The sequence below is a fragment of the Choristoneura fumiferana genome, chromosome 12 (assembly GCF_025370935.1).
Source record: "Choristoneura fumiferana chromosome 12, NRCan_CFum_1, whole genome shotgun sequence".
In the NCBI taxonomy this organism is placed as follows: domain Eukaryota; kingdom Metazoa; phylum Arthropoda; class Insecta; order Lepidoptera; family Tortricidae; genus Choristoneura; species Choristoneura fumiferana.
In genome coordinates, this window is record NC_133483.1 from 15,797,600 (window position 1) to 15,816,820 (window position 19,221).

At 36.2% G+C, this 19,221-nt stretch overlaps 1 protein-coding gene across 2 annotated transcripts; it reads left to right on the plus strand.

Annotated features, from left to right (window-relative positions):
* Nucleotides 1-4,385: 4,385 nt before the first annotated feature.
* Nucleotides 4,386-6,456, plus strand: LOC141433813 (uncharacterized). 2 transcript variants are annotated; one of them, XM_074095914.1, is made up of 3 exons: nt 4,386-4,491; nt 4,671-4,812; nt 6,274-6,456. In XM_074095914.1, the coding sequence occupies exons 1-3, from the start codon at nt 4,405-4,407 to the stop codon at nt 6,453-6,455; spliced, it is 411 nt and encodes a 136-aa protein (XP_073952015.1). In that variant the 5' UTR covers nt 4,386-4,404; the 3' UTR covers nt 6,456. The 2 variants fall into 2 exon arrangements, with proteins under 2 accessions (XP_073952015.1, XP_073952016.1); XM_074095915.1 differs by lacking the exon at nt 4,386-4,491 and having other exon boundaries at nt 4,541-4,812.
* The last annotated feature ends 12,765 nt before the right edge of the window (nt 6,457-19,221 follow it).

A 19,221-nucleotide genomic window follows, 5' to 3' on the forward strand; every position in this document is an offset into this window, starting at 1 on the left:
CTCAAACGGCTGAACCGATTTTACTAAAGTATAGCCAAGAAGCATCACAAGGATGGATGCTTTCACGTAAAAAACAAATCAAAATCGGTCCATCCTTTTGAGAGCTACGATGCCACAGACAAAAAGGCAGACAGACATTCACATCAAACTTATAACACCCCTTTTTTACGTCCTGGATTAAAAAAGAAACAAACAAGCCAGTACACTCAGAATCCGTTCTAGTATACGCATTATAGGCCTCACCTCTATTGCCGATGTCGATTACTCGAAATTATAATACGCAACGGACGCAAGCATCCTTTACCAGCCTCCGATTGCAGATAAGGCAGCACCCATTGAGCCAGCCGAAGTGTTTCAACGACCTCTTTGTTGCAGGATTAAGCTTTTATGTGATTTTTGCGTCCAAGTAGGGATTAAGTGATTCCGCTGTTCAGAGCTGAACGTAGGTCCTCACTTTTCGCTACAGCTGAAGGCCTCTCAGCGGTGGTGATTTGTTTGAGTATTCTCCTGGTAGGTATTGGGACTGTGAAAAGCGGACGGGGGGAGCCGAAACGATCGCAGTGCTCGCTACAACTAAAAATGAAACCATATAAATAAAACAAAAAAAAACCGACCAAGAGCGCGTCGGACACGCCTAAAAAAGTAATATTTTTCTGAGAATTTCGTATTTTATACGGAATCTTCCAAGTTTAGGTATATTTTATACCTTAGGCTGCTATTTACTCTTAATTTTTTTTGAAATTTTTAAGTTGTATCATTTTGTCGGCATAGTTTACATACATATTCGTGCAAAATTACAGCTTTCTAGCATTGATAGTCCCTGAGCAAAGCCGCGGACGGACAGACAGACAGACAGACATGGCGAAACTATAAGGGTTCCATTTTTGCGTTTTTGGCTCCGGAACCCTAAAAAATGGAACCGGCATGAACTGTCGGATTGTATGGTTTTTCAGTAAACAAACATTGATTGTTTTTAAGATAAATATGGTAGTTATGAATTTCCAAAAGTATGGTGGAAACGAGAATAACGAAAAAGTGGATAATCACTAAGAAGAAATTCGTGGGTGATGGCACGAAACCCTGTTAGCAAGCTATTTTTTCACTAAAAACAACAATGTTATACCATCAATGTGCCAATACTACCATCGTTCAGAATTATCTAAAATAGTAGAGATTCCATTGAAATTATTACACTGTTTACTTCTCGCTTGACAGTTGTGACAACTTGACAACATATGCTCAATAATGCTCATAGTTGCCACCGCTATGTGTCCCATGGGTCGGTGACGGCGTTCCATTGGACTTTGATCAAACTTTGACGCTGTAAAGTTACATATAATACGAGTAGGTACAATGTCAGTTCAATAAGATCTGGTTGCAGTTCACCGCGCTGTTTTATCCTTAGAGCCTGTTTCATCACTTATCTACTCACTTATTGATAAATTTTACTTGACAGATAGACAACTGTGATGCCGTCTCTGGATGTTTTATTTATTCGAATAAACAGAGAAATAAAAAAAAACAATGTAAAATTTATCAATAAATGGTGGATCAGCCCCTGTCTTTAACGATATTTATTTGAGATCCTATCAAATGAAATTGTTATTAAAAGCGTAACTATTTCTGTATGTCGAATAATCAATATTGGTAATTGACATGCTAAGTTTATTAAAGTTTTGTATTACGAAACGCCAGTGTTGCCGTGCGTGGCGCTCTTGACAGAGTCTGCAAAGCGGGAAAACGATTGTCAATAAAATTGTTAGTTTTGTAAAGATGCCTGGCCCGAGTCAACAGTCCCAGGAACTGACGCGTTTCCTTATTATTATCTAGGCCTTTTCTAAGTGGCTGTGAATCATTGTGATAATGTTGTGATAATGGCATTGCTATGGTTTCAGTGAATGCGTAGCGTACCATACTGTTTTGGTTTCATATTAGCTACAATTAAATAGTGGCCTTTTTTTAGGTCTGCAAAATTTCCACTGTCCGAAACCCGTGGATGTCTAAATAGTCTTAGTCCAATCCTAACTTTTAAACCTTATTAACGACATGTACGTATATTATAATTTTTATTATGGTAATTTGGTGATAATGATAAATAAAATTACGTTTTTCATTACATGTTTTCGATTTTTTTCATTGCTTCTGGGGTTATTAGGTAATGTCCCGGGTACCTATCTACCTATCTGATGACCGGGATAAAACTTGAAAACGCGCGTCTTCCTAGACTAAGCTAGATCGATCGTTCGACCCTGAAAGCCCTCATAGCGAATCTCGTAGAAATTGATAGAGCCATTTCCTGAAATAAATAAATATTGAATAATTGCTCGTTTAAAGATATCTAAAACTATCGGAATAAATACTATTTTTTATATAGTCAATTTAAAAAAAATACAAGGCAAAAATGGGAAAGGGAGTGTGACGTTACGTCTAAGTAGAAAGTGTAACAGGGAGGGACGTTACACGAAACTTTAACGGACTATATTTTCAATATTTTGCGCTTAGTTGACAACAGAAATTGTCCGTTGTTTTAACCAGACTGCGAAGAAGGAGGGTTATGTGTTTGCCTCGTATGCGTAAGTAAGTATCTATATGTATGTCTATTTCTATGTCCTCTCGTAACTACTCAACGGCTGAACCGATTTTGATAATGATAATGAAATTCTTGAAAAATCAAAATTTGGTGCCAAATTGTAAGTTTCAAAAAATGATTTTTATTTAAATCTATCGAGTAGGGTATCAAATGAAAGGTAATAATTAGCCTATTCTAAATATGGGTAATAATATTTTTAATCTATCATTTTCACAGAACTATTAAAAAAGTGTGAAATAAAGCAATAAATTAAAAAAAATAAAAAACCCGACTGCCTTAAAAAATACTAAAAAGAAGAAAACAAGTCTAGTGGGCTAGAACTCTGTTTAGTACCTAACTTAAAGTTCAACAGTCGGGACCCATTCAAATCTTGACCAGCTCAAAAAATCTTAGTACCTAATGGGTCCCGACTGTTGAACTTTAAGTTAGCTACTAAACAGAGTTCTAGCCCACTAGACTTGTTTTCTTCTTTTTATTATTTTTTAAGGCATTCGGTTTTTTATTTTTTAAATTTAGTGTTTTTTGACAATGTAATGACGGACTACTTATATATTTTAAGAATCTGGGTTGTTTAAACAGCGTCTAGAAGAAATATAGTGTTTTCAAGGATGCAGAAAATATTTCGTTCCAAATACGTAAGCCAACCCGCAAGGCGAAAACAATACAATTCAGCCAAAACTCAATTTAATAGCAAATTGAAGTTACAAACTTCACGGTTTTCATAATTAATCTAAATTCTGTAGAAGCGCAGGACCCTAAAGCCTTATTCAATACATTCCCGATAGTTCACAGTTCACACTATACGAGTTGGAATTGGAACCATGGACTTTGCGGTACATAGAAGGTGTTAGCTAATAATAATTATTCGGCGTCGTGTAGCGATAATACAGATTTAGATAGAGCGACCGTGGAGATAACCCCTTACATAGCTCAGAGCACATAGCGCCTATCCTCCCCGCCAATGTAGCGACAGCAGCGAACGCGCTAACATAACAACGCTCAATAAACACAGGAAAAATATGCTCCGATGCACGACTGGAGTTAAATAAATACGATTGTCTTTAAATATGCGATCGGACAAAGGATTTACTTATAATATTGTGCATCACTTATAATATTGGAAGCTGTCACATTATTTCTAAGTGAAAGGTGCGCTGCGCAAGAAACGTTGTAATTAATATTACTTCGCATACTACTTCTATAACTTATAGGTATTGGGTCTCACATAAAAATCAATTATTAAGGAGTAAACACCAAAAAAAAACAATAGTCTTTACAGCGGGTGGACCCGGCCAAGTCTTTTGTGATTTAATTTTGTAATGTTGATAAGTCTCTACCAATTGTTGATTGGCAACGCTTCTGCAATCCCCATGGTGTCTATGGGCGGTGGTGATCTCTTACCATCAGGAGACCCACTTGCTCGTTAATCATCCAATCGAATAAAAAAAAAATGTTATCTTACTATGTAATATCACACGTTAAAATGTATCAAGCCGTTTAGGCCTCAAAGTTTGCCAAGGAAATGAACGTAGGTACACACATACGTTCGAAAAAAAACTTTACACTTTGATTTGGACGTTTACTTCAATGATAGATTGCCCATATCCATTAGAGGTATGTAATGACGAATTTAATAACGTTTTAATTATAAGATAATAACGCTTGCGTATTATCTGTTATTCACTGTCTGGTTTCGACATAAACATCGTTTTAATTTGAGTTTAATTAGCTTTTACTATTAATTAAAATGCCTAAAACTCGTTTTAAATATGTGCGAAAGCTGGTACTTTATGTTTGCATTAAGCGATCATGCTATGGCAAAAAGCTATAAAACTATCTTGTGGTTGCTAGTCACTTTCCAAGTGCCAATGAGTTGTCCAATCGTCGTCACAATGAAGCTGGTTAGTGTCATTTGGTGTCATTAATAATTTTAATTATCCCTTCAGTATTTAATTCTACACCAACAGCGCTAGACGTGTTTAAAATGAACACGATGCTTGATGAACTATTCCAAGTTTTTATATTTTTAACGAGGGTCACTTATAGTACGATTATTTACGAACCCCCCGTCACCTTTCAGTTGCTGGTACTCGGTTGCTTAGTGGTAGTAGCGGTTAGCGCACCTTTGGACCCGGAGACTGCTCGGGAACTTCCAGCTGTTCGTCATGAGGAGGTGCACGATGAATACGGCCAGTACGCGCTGCGGTACATTACTGCTGAGGGTGAGTGTTACTTGTGGTGTGGGGTTATAATACGTTCGTGCTTTTAAAATGTGAGATTATATGAGGAAAAGTAAATACAACGTGTCATTACCCTCCGGATAAAGATCAAAATCCTGCCTAGAGTTCCTTCTCAGGAATGTTGTGGGTATGAAATCGTTGGTAAATCAGTAATTTTTCCGTTACAGCAGTTTTAAGATATGGTTTTTTATGGTAGTGATAGGTACAAGCGCGTGAATTAAACTTTGAGCCAATTAATTACAAATGTTTACTATAGGTGATATACATAAGTGGGCTGATAGAAAATTTATTTTATCTCTGCTGTGGGCAACAATTTGAGTCCAATGTCGAACCAATTGAATGTGACCCAAACAATATATTCATTATGAAACTTAGGGTGAAGCCAGACAAGCGTAATTTTTTTAACTGCGAGTCGCATATTTTTGGTCGCGTATATTTTGCTGCATTCAGTTTTATACTAAAGTCCAGTTTGTGCCACACGGCGACTTAAAATGCAGTTTTAATGCTAGATTTGAAGAGCATGTTTCGGCATATAGGAATGAGCATCCTGCTAAGTCGAATTTTGCCAAACATTTGTTGGAACTCATTCTTTCAATCATTCTTTATCGGACTCAGATTCGTATGAAGTGTTACATTATTGTGGCAAGGGGTTTCGTCTCGATGTTTTAGAATGCATGGAGATAATTAGATACAACAGTATGGGGTCTATTATTAATGAGCAGGTAAATTTAGTTTCATCTCCCTTGCTACGGCTTGGATCTAATTTCAGCAAAGGTAGTTAATAAAACATGCCTTGACAGTAAATAAATTAAAAAAATTTGTGGGTAGTTTTGTTTTGTTTCATAAAACATATGTGGGTACTTGGGGAGTTACAGTGACAAAATAAAACGGTGGTTGTGGTTCGTTAGTCTAACAACTGGTAGCATGGTGTACGGTTGTGTCACTCTGAAGATGAGCTCTGGTTGAGTTCGAAACGCGTCAGTGTAGTGTGGTGGTGGTGGTGATACATCTACCACCACACTACACTGACGCGTTTCGCATCGGTTTGTGTGATTTGTGTGTGTTCTTACAGTGGAGGAACTGCATGAACACGCATATTTTGCATAAGCTTAGCTATCGTATGGTTGCGGGTGAGCAAGGAAATTATTTTAGTTCATTGATATGGACCTCCGCAAAGTAACGCCTGATTCGATAAATAACTCAAAATGAGTTGTAAACATTGTATGAAACCAAAATTACGCGACCAAAAATACGCAACTCACATTATAGTCTCACATTGAGAAAATTACGCTCATCTGGCTTCACCCTACCTAATGAGAGAAAATTTTACGATGCATCAGCACTGTAAATAAATAAATAAATAATCTGTTCTTAAACTCGTTAAGTTCTACAATATCTACGATTTATGATAGTGTACTTACCACATTTTATCCGTTCTTCCAGACACCGTGGTCTCAGAGCGTGGCCGTTTAGTGCCGACTGACAATGGCGGCTGGGTGTTGGTCATAGAAGGACAATACCAGTTCACAGGGGATGACGGCCAGATATACGTGACCAAGTACAGCGGAGGCCCCGGAGGATTCCACGTCGATGCCAACCATCTGCCGCGACCAGTGATGCCTTAAATAATAAATATTTAAGTAGCAAAATTGTTTCTATTAATTTTATTTTACCCAAATAGCCGTTCTAAAGCTTGAAATTTGATAAAATTAAGTGTTACGCCGGGCTTTTTTACGGGATTTAATTTTTAAAACAGACTAAGATTTCATAATTTCGGAATATGGGATTTTGGGTGTTAAAAAGACTATGGAGGGATTTTTTTGATGACAATACTCGTAGCAGTATAAAATGCAGTTGTGTACATACCAAGATATTAAATTAATAGCAAACACCGGACTTAGCGATTTCCCGGTTTAAGTATAAAAAATATTATTGCTACTTCCTTAAGTAGGTACGTACTGTTATTCTGTCGTATCGTACTATAGTCGCAGTATAATTATTTATATTATCAAAATGATATCTTTAATTTTTTTTGCCAAAATAAATCATTTCGTGAATGTAAGATTTGCGCCTGCTGACGGTACACAGCGGATTTCTGAAAGGATCTAAGGAGGGTGGCGAGAGGCTCGAGGATGCGCCCGGGGGTGCGCGGGGAGGCTGTGACGTCACGTCCTATCTCGGCGGCCATCTTGGATTATCTCGTCGCACCTGCGGGGCGCGGGGGGCTACAGTATCGACCCAGCGTCCCTGCACATTTTTCAGGGTAAACTTGATAATTCCCGCTTAATTTTTGTTGACGACAGGGGACGCTTTGTTTGGTGGTCTGTTTGGAGCAGTTGATTTTCTAACGTTAAGCGGGAAGTTGGTTTAGGCGGTTTATTTTCTTTGTTAAAATTGCCTTATCAATGTTTACTAGGAAGACATATTAATATGTTTTACACTCGTTTAACTCGTATTAAGTAACGAAAGTTAATTAATAGGCGAGTTTTATTAACTAGCATTTAAGTTTCGCTTGCATTAACCGCTACGCCATAATTGATTGAAATTCCAGGAGTTTACTAATTAAATTCCCATGAGGATTTACAAAAGCGTTGTATAATGAACACCGTTTTTTTAGTTTCTAGATTTAGCGGTTAAGATTTTGAGATTTTACATGCACAGATCCCAATCCTGTGGTATAGTCTGACCAAAAAGTACAGTGCGTTATTTGAGATCCAGCTACATAATAAATATCAAATTTCATGCAAATCATAGTTATAATACTATACTACTAAGACTACAGCAGAATTGCTTACAAGTAATTAGAAATAAAAGTCACTAATGACAACTAATTCCCTGATTTTCCATTACGTTATACCTACTTACACCCATTCTGAAAATTATCGACCGAAAAATGTAGGTTCTGTATCTACTCACAATATAATATGCAGAAACAGTAATAATGAACAAAGTAGTTCGTAGTTTAATTAATTGTAAAAAATATTATGAAATAAACATTGTTATTTATTAAATGCCATTGGTATTTTATAGCAAAACAGGCCGTCATAAACTGATTCGTCACAAATTCTCCTAACAACATTACAAGTTCCATCCAATATCCCACCCGTGCCCGCCCACAGTAATTAGTCCATATTAAACCATAACCGGGGGACGTGCGCAAAACTTTAACCTTTCAATTAACCGCGTCCACTCACCGTAAACCTCAACTAATTTTATATTAAAATTCATCCCTAACACACGCTATCTGTCTGAGGCAGTTGGACACGAGATAGGATCTGGAACCCCCTGAACGCCTTATAACCCACAGAGGGCTGCGGACTTCAAACGACCCCCTCCTGTTTACTAGGACTTCGTTTTTACTTATTTTGCTTTACAAAGAAGCTTGGTTTCAGGCTGGGCTTTGGGGATACTTTTGGTATCTTTAGCTTAGTTAATGTAAGTAGTACCTGGGCGACCGAGCTTTGCTCGGGCTAAAACTCGATAGTAAGCATTTTCCCAGGGATAAGACCAAGCTAGATCGATTTGTCATCCCCGGAAACCCCATATACCAAATTTCATCGAAATTGTTGAAGCCGTTTCCGAGATTCTGATTATATTACAATTATTAGATAGATAGATACTTTATTGGAATCACCATCAAATCCATAAAAAAGATAAACAGGGATCTGTTGTAAGTAAAATGTTCTACCTATGACGTGCGATTCAAACGACATTATTATGTCAATTAAATTAAAAATTATGAAGATATAGGTAGGAAACTACCCAATTTTCAGCGACGTAAACGCGTTCACGAAATACGTGTTGTCTGTGCAAAATAAACGTGTGTGTGTACGTGAGCATGGGCTCTTAGGTAGGTAAGCATGTTTATGAAGGTATAATACTGTTTTTGTTATTCTATTTGGTTTCAAGATCTTTAACGTTACAACAGTTTCAACGCGTATCAGTATCACGTATGAATTCGCCGCTAGAGGCGCTAATGTAGCGTGAGGTCTCCGAAATGTCAAATCTCAGTTTTTGGGTGAGCTACGCGGGTTTATTTATAATTAGAATAATTTTGTGAATATTTTACAATATCTGAAATTAATTATGGCAAATATGCATTTCGGGGCAATGAATGTCCGTGTTTTGAGACAGTTTTGTCTTTCGAAAACCTTTGTCCTCCCTTTTTCCGAACAAAACGGGGACTATGCAACACTGTGGCATGCTCGATATTTTTATGGTACGGTTTTAAGGTGTATTAAATATGAATTTAATCTAAACTTTGTTGTCACGCCCGTAATAACAGACTTTGAAAGCCATACTTAAAAACCTCACGCAACAGTGCGCCATCTAGTGAGACAAAAAACGATAGCCATCATTAAAGTTTTGCTATTGCTACCTCACTATTACAATTTTTTTAATTGTTTCTTCACTTCAGAAATGAACCTCCGCATAGCAAGGGCTAATTTAAGAGACTGTTATATTTCTCCCCTTAGTTATAAATGCTTGGTAAGCCTACGTATACTTGACATTTTCTATCAGTTTATCTTTATCTGTTTCTTTAACTTGTGCCTGACACGGAAATTTGTTTCTGTTGAAAATATAATTTTTAACGCAAGCTTTTTGCTGACTTTTATTAACTGTACTTACACTGTCATCTAATGTATACCGAATTTCAAGTCAAACTGACCACTGGAAGTGGGTCAAAATAAACTTACAATATTTGACTTAAATACGGCAACAAACAGCAAGGTAAAAAAATAGTTTGTAATTTTTTTTTCACTTTTCAGTGTAAGTGTTATACTTTGATCTTCAAACTAGATGATCACATTTTAAATCAAATGCCATGAAGGACAGTGGCGGATACGGATACGGCGCGTGCCAGGAGCGACCTTGCTCGTCTGTATGCACAAGGTCACTGTGAGCTTTGCGCCTAAAATACACTAATGACCCGCCAGGCTCTCTCTCTTTACACCACCCTTTATATCATCGCCTTCTCCTACTATTGTCTTGGCACAGCGCTCGCCCGGATATTTATTGTGCTTTTTGAAGTGCTCACTAATTTACGGCCAAATGTTTGTTCAAAGTTCTAGATTGCAATGGCGCTGTTACATCAAGATAACTGCGATAGCGGCAACTATGTTCTAACACTGTGAATTGCTTTAGAACTGTTGAGCTGATGTTGTATTTTTTCTACTACGAGTATTTTACGAAACTAAGTCGTCATTTGAAGTAGTTTAGCATCCAGGAAAATGTGGCGTCTTTTGAGGTAGCCATAACAATTTTAATACATTAACATATCATTTTCTGAAAACAAGACATTGACAAATCGATATATAATATAATATATACTATTAAAAGTGAAAATACAAATCCCATTTATTCACTATCCCGTGGGAATTTCGTAAAATGCTGAAAAGTGTTTTTAGCTGTTAGTACCTATTACCTACTTGCATGGCAAATTTGAAGTTTCTAATAATTATAGTTACGGAAATAGGGCCATTTCAAAGTGAAAATATAAATCCCATTTATTCCCTATCCCGTGGGAATTTCGAAAAATCCTTTCTTAGCGGATGCCTACGTCATAACATCTACCTGCATGCCAAATTTCAGCTCGATCCATCCAGTGGTTTGGGATGTGCGTTGATAGATCACTATGTCAGTCAGTCACCTTTGAGTTTTATATATTTAGATAATATAATACAAATGACATCAGATTTAGGACTCTAGGTAGAACACTTTAGTAGGTGCTTTCATGGCAGCATGTAAGTTTTTTTATTCGCATCCAGGAGGATATATTTATAGACGAGAATGATCTTATAGAAGAGTTTATTAAGAATAGGATAGGATTCACTTAAATATGTAGGTATAGGTTATTCATCTTCATATTCTTTCAGTTCAGCGCACAGTTAGTTAGCCTTGCGTTCATCGTCTCCTGCGGGCAGATAGCCTTGGATGTTTCTATGCTGGATGACTTGCATTTCGTTGTTACTACGGAAACCCTTGAGTAAAACAGCTTAGATTAACCATATTTCAAGAATTAGGTAGGTATATCAAAATTCAAAAGAATACAAAGAGATTTATGTATTTTTTTTAATACAAAGCTTTTTTGTTGACAATGTATATTTGTATTCTCCTTTCCCTTCATTCTCAGAGGAGGCCTGTGCCCAGCAGTGGAACTATATACTGGGATAATGATGATACTTTTATGAAACATGTACCAAATTCTAAGTCAATCCGACCAATGGAAATGGGTCAAAATTCACTTTCACCATTTGATTAAAAACGATCTAGAGGTAACTAATACAGCAATTAAAATAAAAGCTCATAACGAATTAGGAAGGAAGTTAGAAGCTTTTTACGCATAAAAAAATACTCGTTCAAAAACAAAACACTATCAGCAATCACCCCAACCTTAACCACAGTCTCACTCTCGTACAGGAAAATCATTAAGTGGCGATCAAGATGTCAATTCGGGACCACCACAGCGGTGTGAAACAATGCAGTCTGCATGCGCGCGTGCTATACGCAGCTGCTCACTGTTACGGAAGTACCCCTGAAGTGGAGCAAAGAGACGCGTGCGCCGCCTGGTGGCAGACCACCGGGCACGGCCATTGTAGGTAAACAAGCTAGCTTTTACCCGCGGCTTCGCCCGCGTTAACCATTAGTTAATTGGGATTTCACAAAATTTTGCACTATCGTACATACAACTACAGATTAAATTCAGAAACAGATGTGCCAAGACGAATTATCCCTTAAAAGGATTCTTTCAGTTAACCTTTGAACGATTGACAAGACAAAAGAAACAGAGTAGACATGACATTAAAAAATAGAAGAGGACAAACCTAAAATTAATCTTACATGGCAGTTAAAATACACAAACATAGTACTATCTTTGCTAATATTATAAATGCAAAAGTAACTCTGTTTGTCTGTTATGACTAAACTGAAGTGATTTGTAACTGCGTCATAAATTGCGCAGCAGTTCAAAGGAGTGACAATTTGACGCCTATTAAGAATGTATGGCAATGAATTTTAGACTCCAGCTCCAAAATTTTTTTTAATTACTCCGGAGAAGTCTCCAACTGCTGGGCAAAGACCTCTGCCCATTTTATGCATTCGTCCCGATTTTGGGCAGTTTTTCGGCCAGTATTTAAGGAAGATGTCTATATAGGTCGTCCCGCCGGCTAACCTGGGCCTGTCATGTTCATTTTTAAATGTACCTAGAGATAGGTTATAAAAAAGTTAATTATTAAATATACTAACTATTCTAATTCAATTTTTACAATTTTTAATAATTATTGCCATTCACAATATTCGTTGTAGACATACATGAGGGAATGGGCATATATGTACAATGGCCTGCATAAGTGGATGGACACCTTACGTTCTATAATCGTTTGAACACGAGAGTTGACGATTTGGTTAGGTGTTCACAAGAAATGAACTAGATGGCGCTGTTAAACAGTTATTATGATATGATCGATATTTTATCCCCGTAACAGCAATGTGCCGATAGCTGAGTTGGTCGGCTGCTTAGACAAACTCGTAAATGATCATAAGTTCGTATCCTACATATCAGAATTGTTTTTTGTTCTTATTTTTTATTTATAAGTTTCTATTTTAATTTTGTAGATAACTGATATGGAAATAAAAAAAAACTCTGAAAAAAGGATAACGTTGCAACAGAAATAATACACGTTTTGAAGTTTAAAACATAAAATTTTTATTCCTAAAACAATATTTCTATTCATTAAATATTGACGCAGTTATTATATACTATATATTAATTAAATAACTGAAACCAGATAGTAGTTTGCGCAGAATCCAGAGTAGAATCGATTACACTATGTTTTAAATCAGGTAGTGTTTGAGTTTTTAAATCCTTTTTTTATTGTGTCCAGTCTAAATATTACGAATTCATACGCCAATTAAATGTTTTAGGGATGTTTCAACAACTAACTTAAAATAAAATGAAAAAATATTTTCTGTATGTCGTGTGAGGTTTTCAGTTATTTTATTAGCACCTGATCAAAAGTTGTATTTTAACATTTTATTGAGGTATTAGCTTAAGTATTCATTTCCGATTCTGGAAAGAGGATTGAAGCTGAACCACAATAAAAAATAGTATTTGAAAGTAAATTATACCTGAGACCGGGTTATCATAAGACTCGTACGCGTTATAAACTATAATAATTGAAGTTTTCCAGTTTTAAATATTTACTTATCAATATTTGATGGCGTAGATCCACTGTAGTGTGTTACTGACAGTTATAATAAGATTACAGTCATATATTGAACTTTCACACTTATCTCACATAAGTAAACAAAACTATCAAGGTATAATTAAAAGTTTTGTTCATAATAATCAAATAATTACTTTTCATAACAAAGTGATACCTACAGGATCACAAATAAAGATAAATATTTTGGTTCATATAATACAGTGTGCTAGGAAATCAGATGCGGATATTTTAAGGATCGATTATTTGCATCGTCGTTAATTGGTTTCAATTAAATTAAATTAAAAAAAATACAGTTAATTTAATGTTAATGCGAGGATGAATTTTTTTGAACGGAATGGTATTTTTGTATGAAGCAAAAAAATATTACCACATTATACTTAAATAATTTATGTGTATAATTAATTATTAGGTTATTAATTACATACCCTGAAAATATTCCGCACCTTATATATTTTATTATAACATAATTGTTTGAGTATATAACCCGGTCTACACGTAACTATCAATTTTATTTTAATAACTGTTGTAACCACCATGATTGTCGATAACTGCTTGCAAAAAGAATCGCATCGATGCAACTAGATTTTCACACATATTAGAGCCGCGAATACTGTCCCTTATTTTTACACAGTGGGCTTCTAACGTTTCCGGAGTTCGCTTATTTTTGCTATCCCAACGTTGGACATGGTTATAACAAACTCATAATTTTTCAATGGGATTTAAACCCGGTGATCTGGCAGGCCAAGGAACGACTTTAACATTATTTTTGTGTTGATTAAACCAGTCTTGCACAATATAACTGTTTTTATCTGTAACAATATAAATAAACATAAAATAATATAACGTAGATATCATTTTAATGAAGAAGTTGGTAGGATGAACGTAACCAAAAAAAAACTCACATTAACATTTCTCTAGAAATTTCCGACATATTTTTTCCTTCTTCATATAAATTAATAATTTCACAACTTTTAACCATCTCAATATTGCGATGAGAACTCATTTTAAAGAATAATTACGATAATCAGCAGATTCAACTTGAAAGAGACGATCAAACGATGTTGCAAGCAGCTGAACAAGTAGCAAAATCTTTGTAATAAAAACTTAGCCTGGTAGTTTGAAGATCTTCAGTCTACCCTCTTTTAATTTCGTTAAACACGCATGACTTACCGATTAATTTTAAGACGACCCGATATAGATCCGATTTTCATCGCTTATGATAACAGTAATATGGTCAAGTGGTTATGAACTTCGTTCTTCGTTCGTATGTCACAAGTTCAAATCCCACCAGGCGATAATATTGAGTTTGTGTTTTTGTAAATTTACTGCTAGATTTGGAGATTACTAAAGTTGACACTCATTCGCAACATGGGTCATCATAAATAAAGAATTTCATTATCATCAGCCTCCCAGCCTATAGATACACGTCCCACTGCTGGTCACAGGCCTCCTCTCAGAATGAGAGGGATTGGGAACTTCACACACACCAAAGAATTGAACAAGAAACGATAGTAATGCGAATAATAATATTCTCCTTCTCTTACGATAAGTACGAAAGAGACAGAAAATGTCGTTACGCGATTCGCGGTATCATCCCACGGTGTACCACCCAGGCAGGGACATAATTTAGTTACTACGGCAGCGAAATATAAAATTTCTAACATGAGTATAAAATATTTTTTTAAGGTCAGCGCCAGCGCCATCTAGTGAGATATTAATAAACTAACTGAGTTAGTAAATAAGTAAATACCGCTAATACACTTCAAACACATAGATGGCGCTGTTTCTCGCGTCAGACGATTATGTTTTGGAATTGTCCATCGACTTTTGCAGGCCATAGTACATACATACATAGTTTGTCTCTATTATTGTATTTGATGAAAGATGATGTAGGCAGGTAAACTTGCAATAAGATCTCATAACTTAGTAATACTTATGCAACAATATTTGAATGAGTTAGGGATGTAGTTCGTATAGAAGTATTCAAGTATGAAATTATGTTATGTTCAGATACCATGATAAGTATTTTTATGTAGTAGATATTGATCAAGACAGCAGCGTATTTAAACATCATCGTGTATTTTCAAGTTTCCTTTATTTATTTATTTTAGTTCTCCGTTTGTCTAAGTATCAAATTTTGTCACCATAATTATTAGTTTTAACGTGCTTAAATTTCCTATATGAACGTACTCCAGTGTAGTGGCCGTTTAAGTCCCGGACAGACTGTTGTTGTGAAGTGGTTAAACTAAGGCACGTGTTGGCACGGTGGGCCGACCACCGCTGCGACACTCAGCTTTAGTAATCCTAGTACCTATTTAGACGTGGCAATAAGGTAGGTTTAGATTTACAGTTTCAGGAGTATTTATCTACCTATAAATTTCTTTTTTTGGTATTTTTTACTGGATACGAAATTTTACTTCAAATTGTACTTTTAGGTAAGTTCAACATCGTCCCAGGCTATATACGTTCCGTTGCTGGCACGTGTGCCTAGTCCCATAAATTTCACACCCATACAGAATTTATTCGCAGGTGTGTAGGTACAGTACAGGTTTCCTCGCAATTTTTCCTTCGCCGTAAAACCTCACGGTAAATTTCAAATGTAATTTCGCTCATAAATCCCGAAAAACATCAAGCGAGCATCAAGACACAGATGAAACTGCTGAATTTTCTTTAATTGTACAATACAGTCGAACTGAATCAAGTATAGAGTGCAACGTTTTCATAATCAATTTCGCTTTGATTTCTTTGGCAAGTGTACCTATGGGATGTCAACATCCTGGTACATAATTCAGGTTTTTTTTTTTAATTTATTCATAATCATTCAGTGTTACAAAGAAAGTATACAAGAAGCGAACAAAAACCATACCTGGTTTATCTATCGCTACGTCGCTTAATATTATTTCACGTACCCATATCAACTCCTCACAGAGGCACACGACCACCACAGCATCTCATGCTAACTTAATTGCATGGAAACCGAGGTAGGCCATCCTCTTAGGTTCCTCGTCTGTTCGCGAGCACTAAGGACGTATTTTGCCGACGCAACAGGAGCGACGCTGCGGGCAAAAGCTAGTTTGAGCTATGCAGATTGACTAAAGATCGGTTTTCACCGTGAGTGGAGCGGACTCATTAATGACTTAGTTTACAACGATCGAATGCAAAAGTACTTACACCGAACCTCTATGAAGTTGGTCGATGTAAGGTAAACTAAGTCATTAATGAACCCGCTCCGCTCGCGGTGGAAACCGGGCTAAGTTTGCTGCTCCGTGTCATCTTTTCTCTTTCCTAAAACTTTCAAGATAGTTCCCATGTAAACGTACTGTCAAGTGAACATTACGCATTCCGTATGAGACGTCATAGACAGGGGTCGTTGGATCTTTTGTCGTCATCGCCGCCGGCGGTGGCTTTACACTTTACAGTAACACTAAAGATAACCGCCCTAAATAGTCTCTAAAATCTTATTGCTGTGCAGGGGATTGTTTCGTCGAGCATCTTTTTTAACGTTACGACGCTCTGAAGGGGTAACAGCAGAATTATAATGGCTATTTGTTTCTTTTTAATTCATGAAAAATATTTAGTTACTGCTTGCAGGGAAAATCAATAGAACTTCTGTTGCGGCTGTATCGTGAAATTGTAGTGGTTGCATTTATGCGAGGTCATATTAGTTCTTCTATTCGATACTAGATGTCGCCACAAATACCGAAATGTATTATGAACGTATGAAATCTATCAATCTACCTAATATATTTAAATTAGAAATTCTTGTATAAATGTAATAGAATAAGATAATTTATGCAGGTTACTAATAAGCTATTTTTAGTATGATTGGTTATTTGGAGTCTTTTTGTATTTTTTATTTCAACTCCAAATTTGTTACTTTTACGGGTATCCCGTGAACCATATCGAAAATACAAACTGAGACATGGATGCACAGAAAAACCAGAAAAAGAGACCAGCGCTGGGAATCGAACCCAGGTCCTCAGCAATCCGTGCTGCGTGCTATAACCCCTACACCACCGCTGGACAGGAATTTAGACACGAATTTTTCCTATGCATACATATCTCAGGTTGCTTATTTCTACTACGCTACTTATGCAGCAGCACTAGCGACATCTATGTTTTCGCTCTCATCGAGAGACGTCACATTCTATCGGAACCAACCGCTCACCCAGACAAGAGATGTCGCTACTAAGCAATCAAATTATGATTGGTTATTTGGAGTCTTTTTGAGAAAAAATATTTCAACTCCAAATTGTTACTTTTACGGGTATCCCGTGAAACCATATCGAAAATACAAACAAAATACAAAGTCTTTTTCTGGTTTTTTCTGTGCATCCATGTCTCAGTTTGTTTTTCGATATGGTTCACGGGATACCCGTAAAAGTAACAAATTTGGAGTTGAAATAAAAAATAACAAAAGACTCCAAATAACAATCATAATTTGATTGCTTAGTAGCGACATCTCTTGTCTGGGTGAGCGGTTGGTTCCGATAGAATGTGACGTCTCTCGATGAGAGCGAAAACATAGATGTCGCTAGTGCTGCTGCATAAGTAGCGTAGTAGAAATAAGCAACCTGAGATAATGTATGCATAGGAAAATTCGTGTCTAAATTCCTGTCCAGCGGTGGTGTAGGGGTTATAGCACGCAGCACGGATTGCTGAGGACCTGGGTTCGATCCCAGCGCTGGTCTCTTTTTCTGGTTTCTGTGCAATCCATGTCTCAGTTTGTATTTTCGCTATTTTAGTAGCATTACAATAGAAATAATTTACTTGCATAAAACAATATAGGCATAACCTTTTCTAGTTCTAGTTCAATAAAAATAATTGATTAATCTAAACATAACATTCATATGAGTAGACATGTTCACTTTGCCACAAAAGGCTATCCACCAATCTAAAATAGTAAAAAAACATATTATAACCATTCGAATAGGACCCAGTCTTATAGGTCATAATGATAGTTTCGATAATGGTAATACTATATAGCCGCTATTTATCAAGCTAGCGGAATATAAAGGTATGTATGAATGGAAGATATTGATGAGAGTATTGAGCAGCTCGGACGAGGCAGCCGGCGGATCGCGGGGGTCCAGTAAAGATTAACTAATACCAACGTAGACAGGACAAACCTAACTAAGAGAGTTATAGGCTAATTCTTTATTTTACAGATCGCTGTTGTCGTTGGAGCCAAGCGATAACTAAATTCTTGGTGCATTAGAGAGAGATGACACTGTATAAAAATAGGGAGCATACATGCGTAATGATTCTTAATTACGTGTAGGTTGAGCTTGAATGAGGGCATTGGCAATATACAGCTTGCCAGAAAATTAGATGCGGAATTAGTTGTTTATTATCTAGGAAAATAATCAAAACGTACGAAAATGTGTTTGCTATACAAACACATCCTATTAATAGAGGTATTATTTTTTGTATGAAACAACAGCTAATGCCAATAATGATTGTGTCCAAATCATAATAAGGTGTATTTAGACTTAATTATCTTCTCGGCCTGCTAAATATTTTGTAACAAAGGTATTTGTTAAAGTTGTGCGTTCAAAATTCAAAATTCAAATGATTTATTCAGTAAATAGGCCGCAATGGGCACTTTTACACGCATTTTTTTAAACTACCAGCGCTTTCGGAAAGACCATCATTGCCAAGAAGAATGCGCCGCAAGAAACTTGGCAGAAAGTCATTTTTTCATAAATATAATTACAAATAAATACTTAAAAACTATATTATACAATAAAAGAAAAAAAAATACAAAAATAATAATAAAAGAAATACAGGGATGTAGGGGTCCCTTAGTTACATACTAAACACTAACTATGATCTAAATTATATCTACGTTGAGTAGAATGAGAATGCTTCCAGCGTCATAAATTTTAAAATAATAATACAATAATTTAGTTCTGAAATATACATTTCAGGTCAAGTAACCATTAAGCTTTTGGATTTCGAAGGCAAGTTCATGTCTGCCGCAAAGTTAGCTAGACGCACTCATGTCATGCTCTGAAAGCAGAACGGTACCGAAAGTTGGCGTTTAGGAATTGCCGCTTTAACTAAAAGTAAAAATGTATAATATTTATATTTACTGATCCTGTAAGTTTTCTTTTAATTTATTTTGAGTAGCATATTGTATGTAGAACCAAATATACGATTCGGA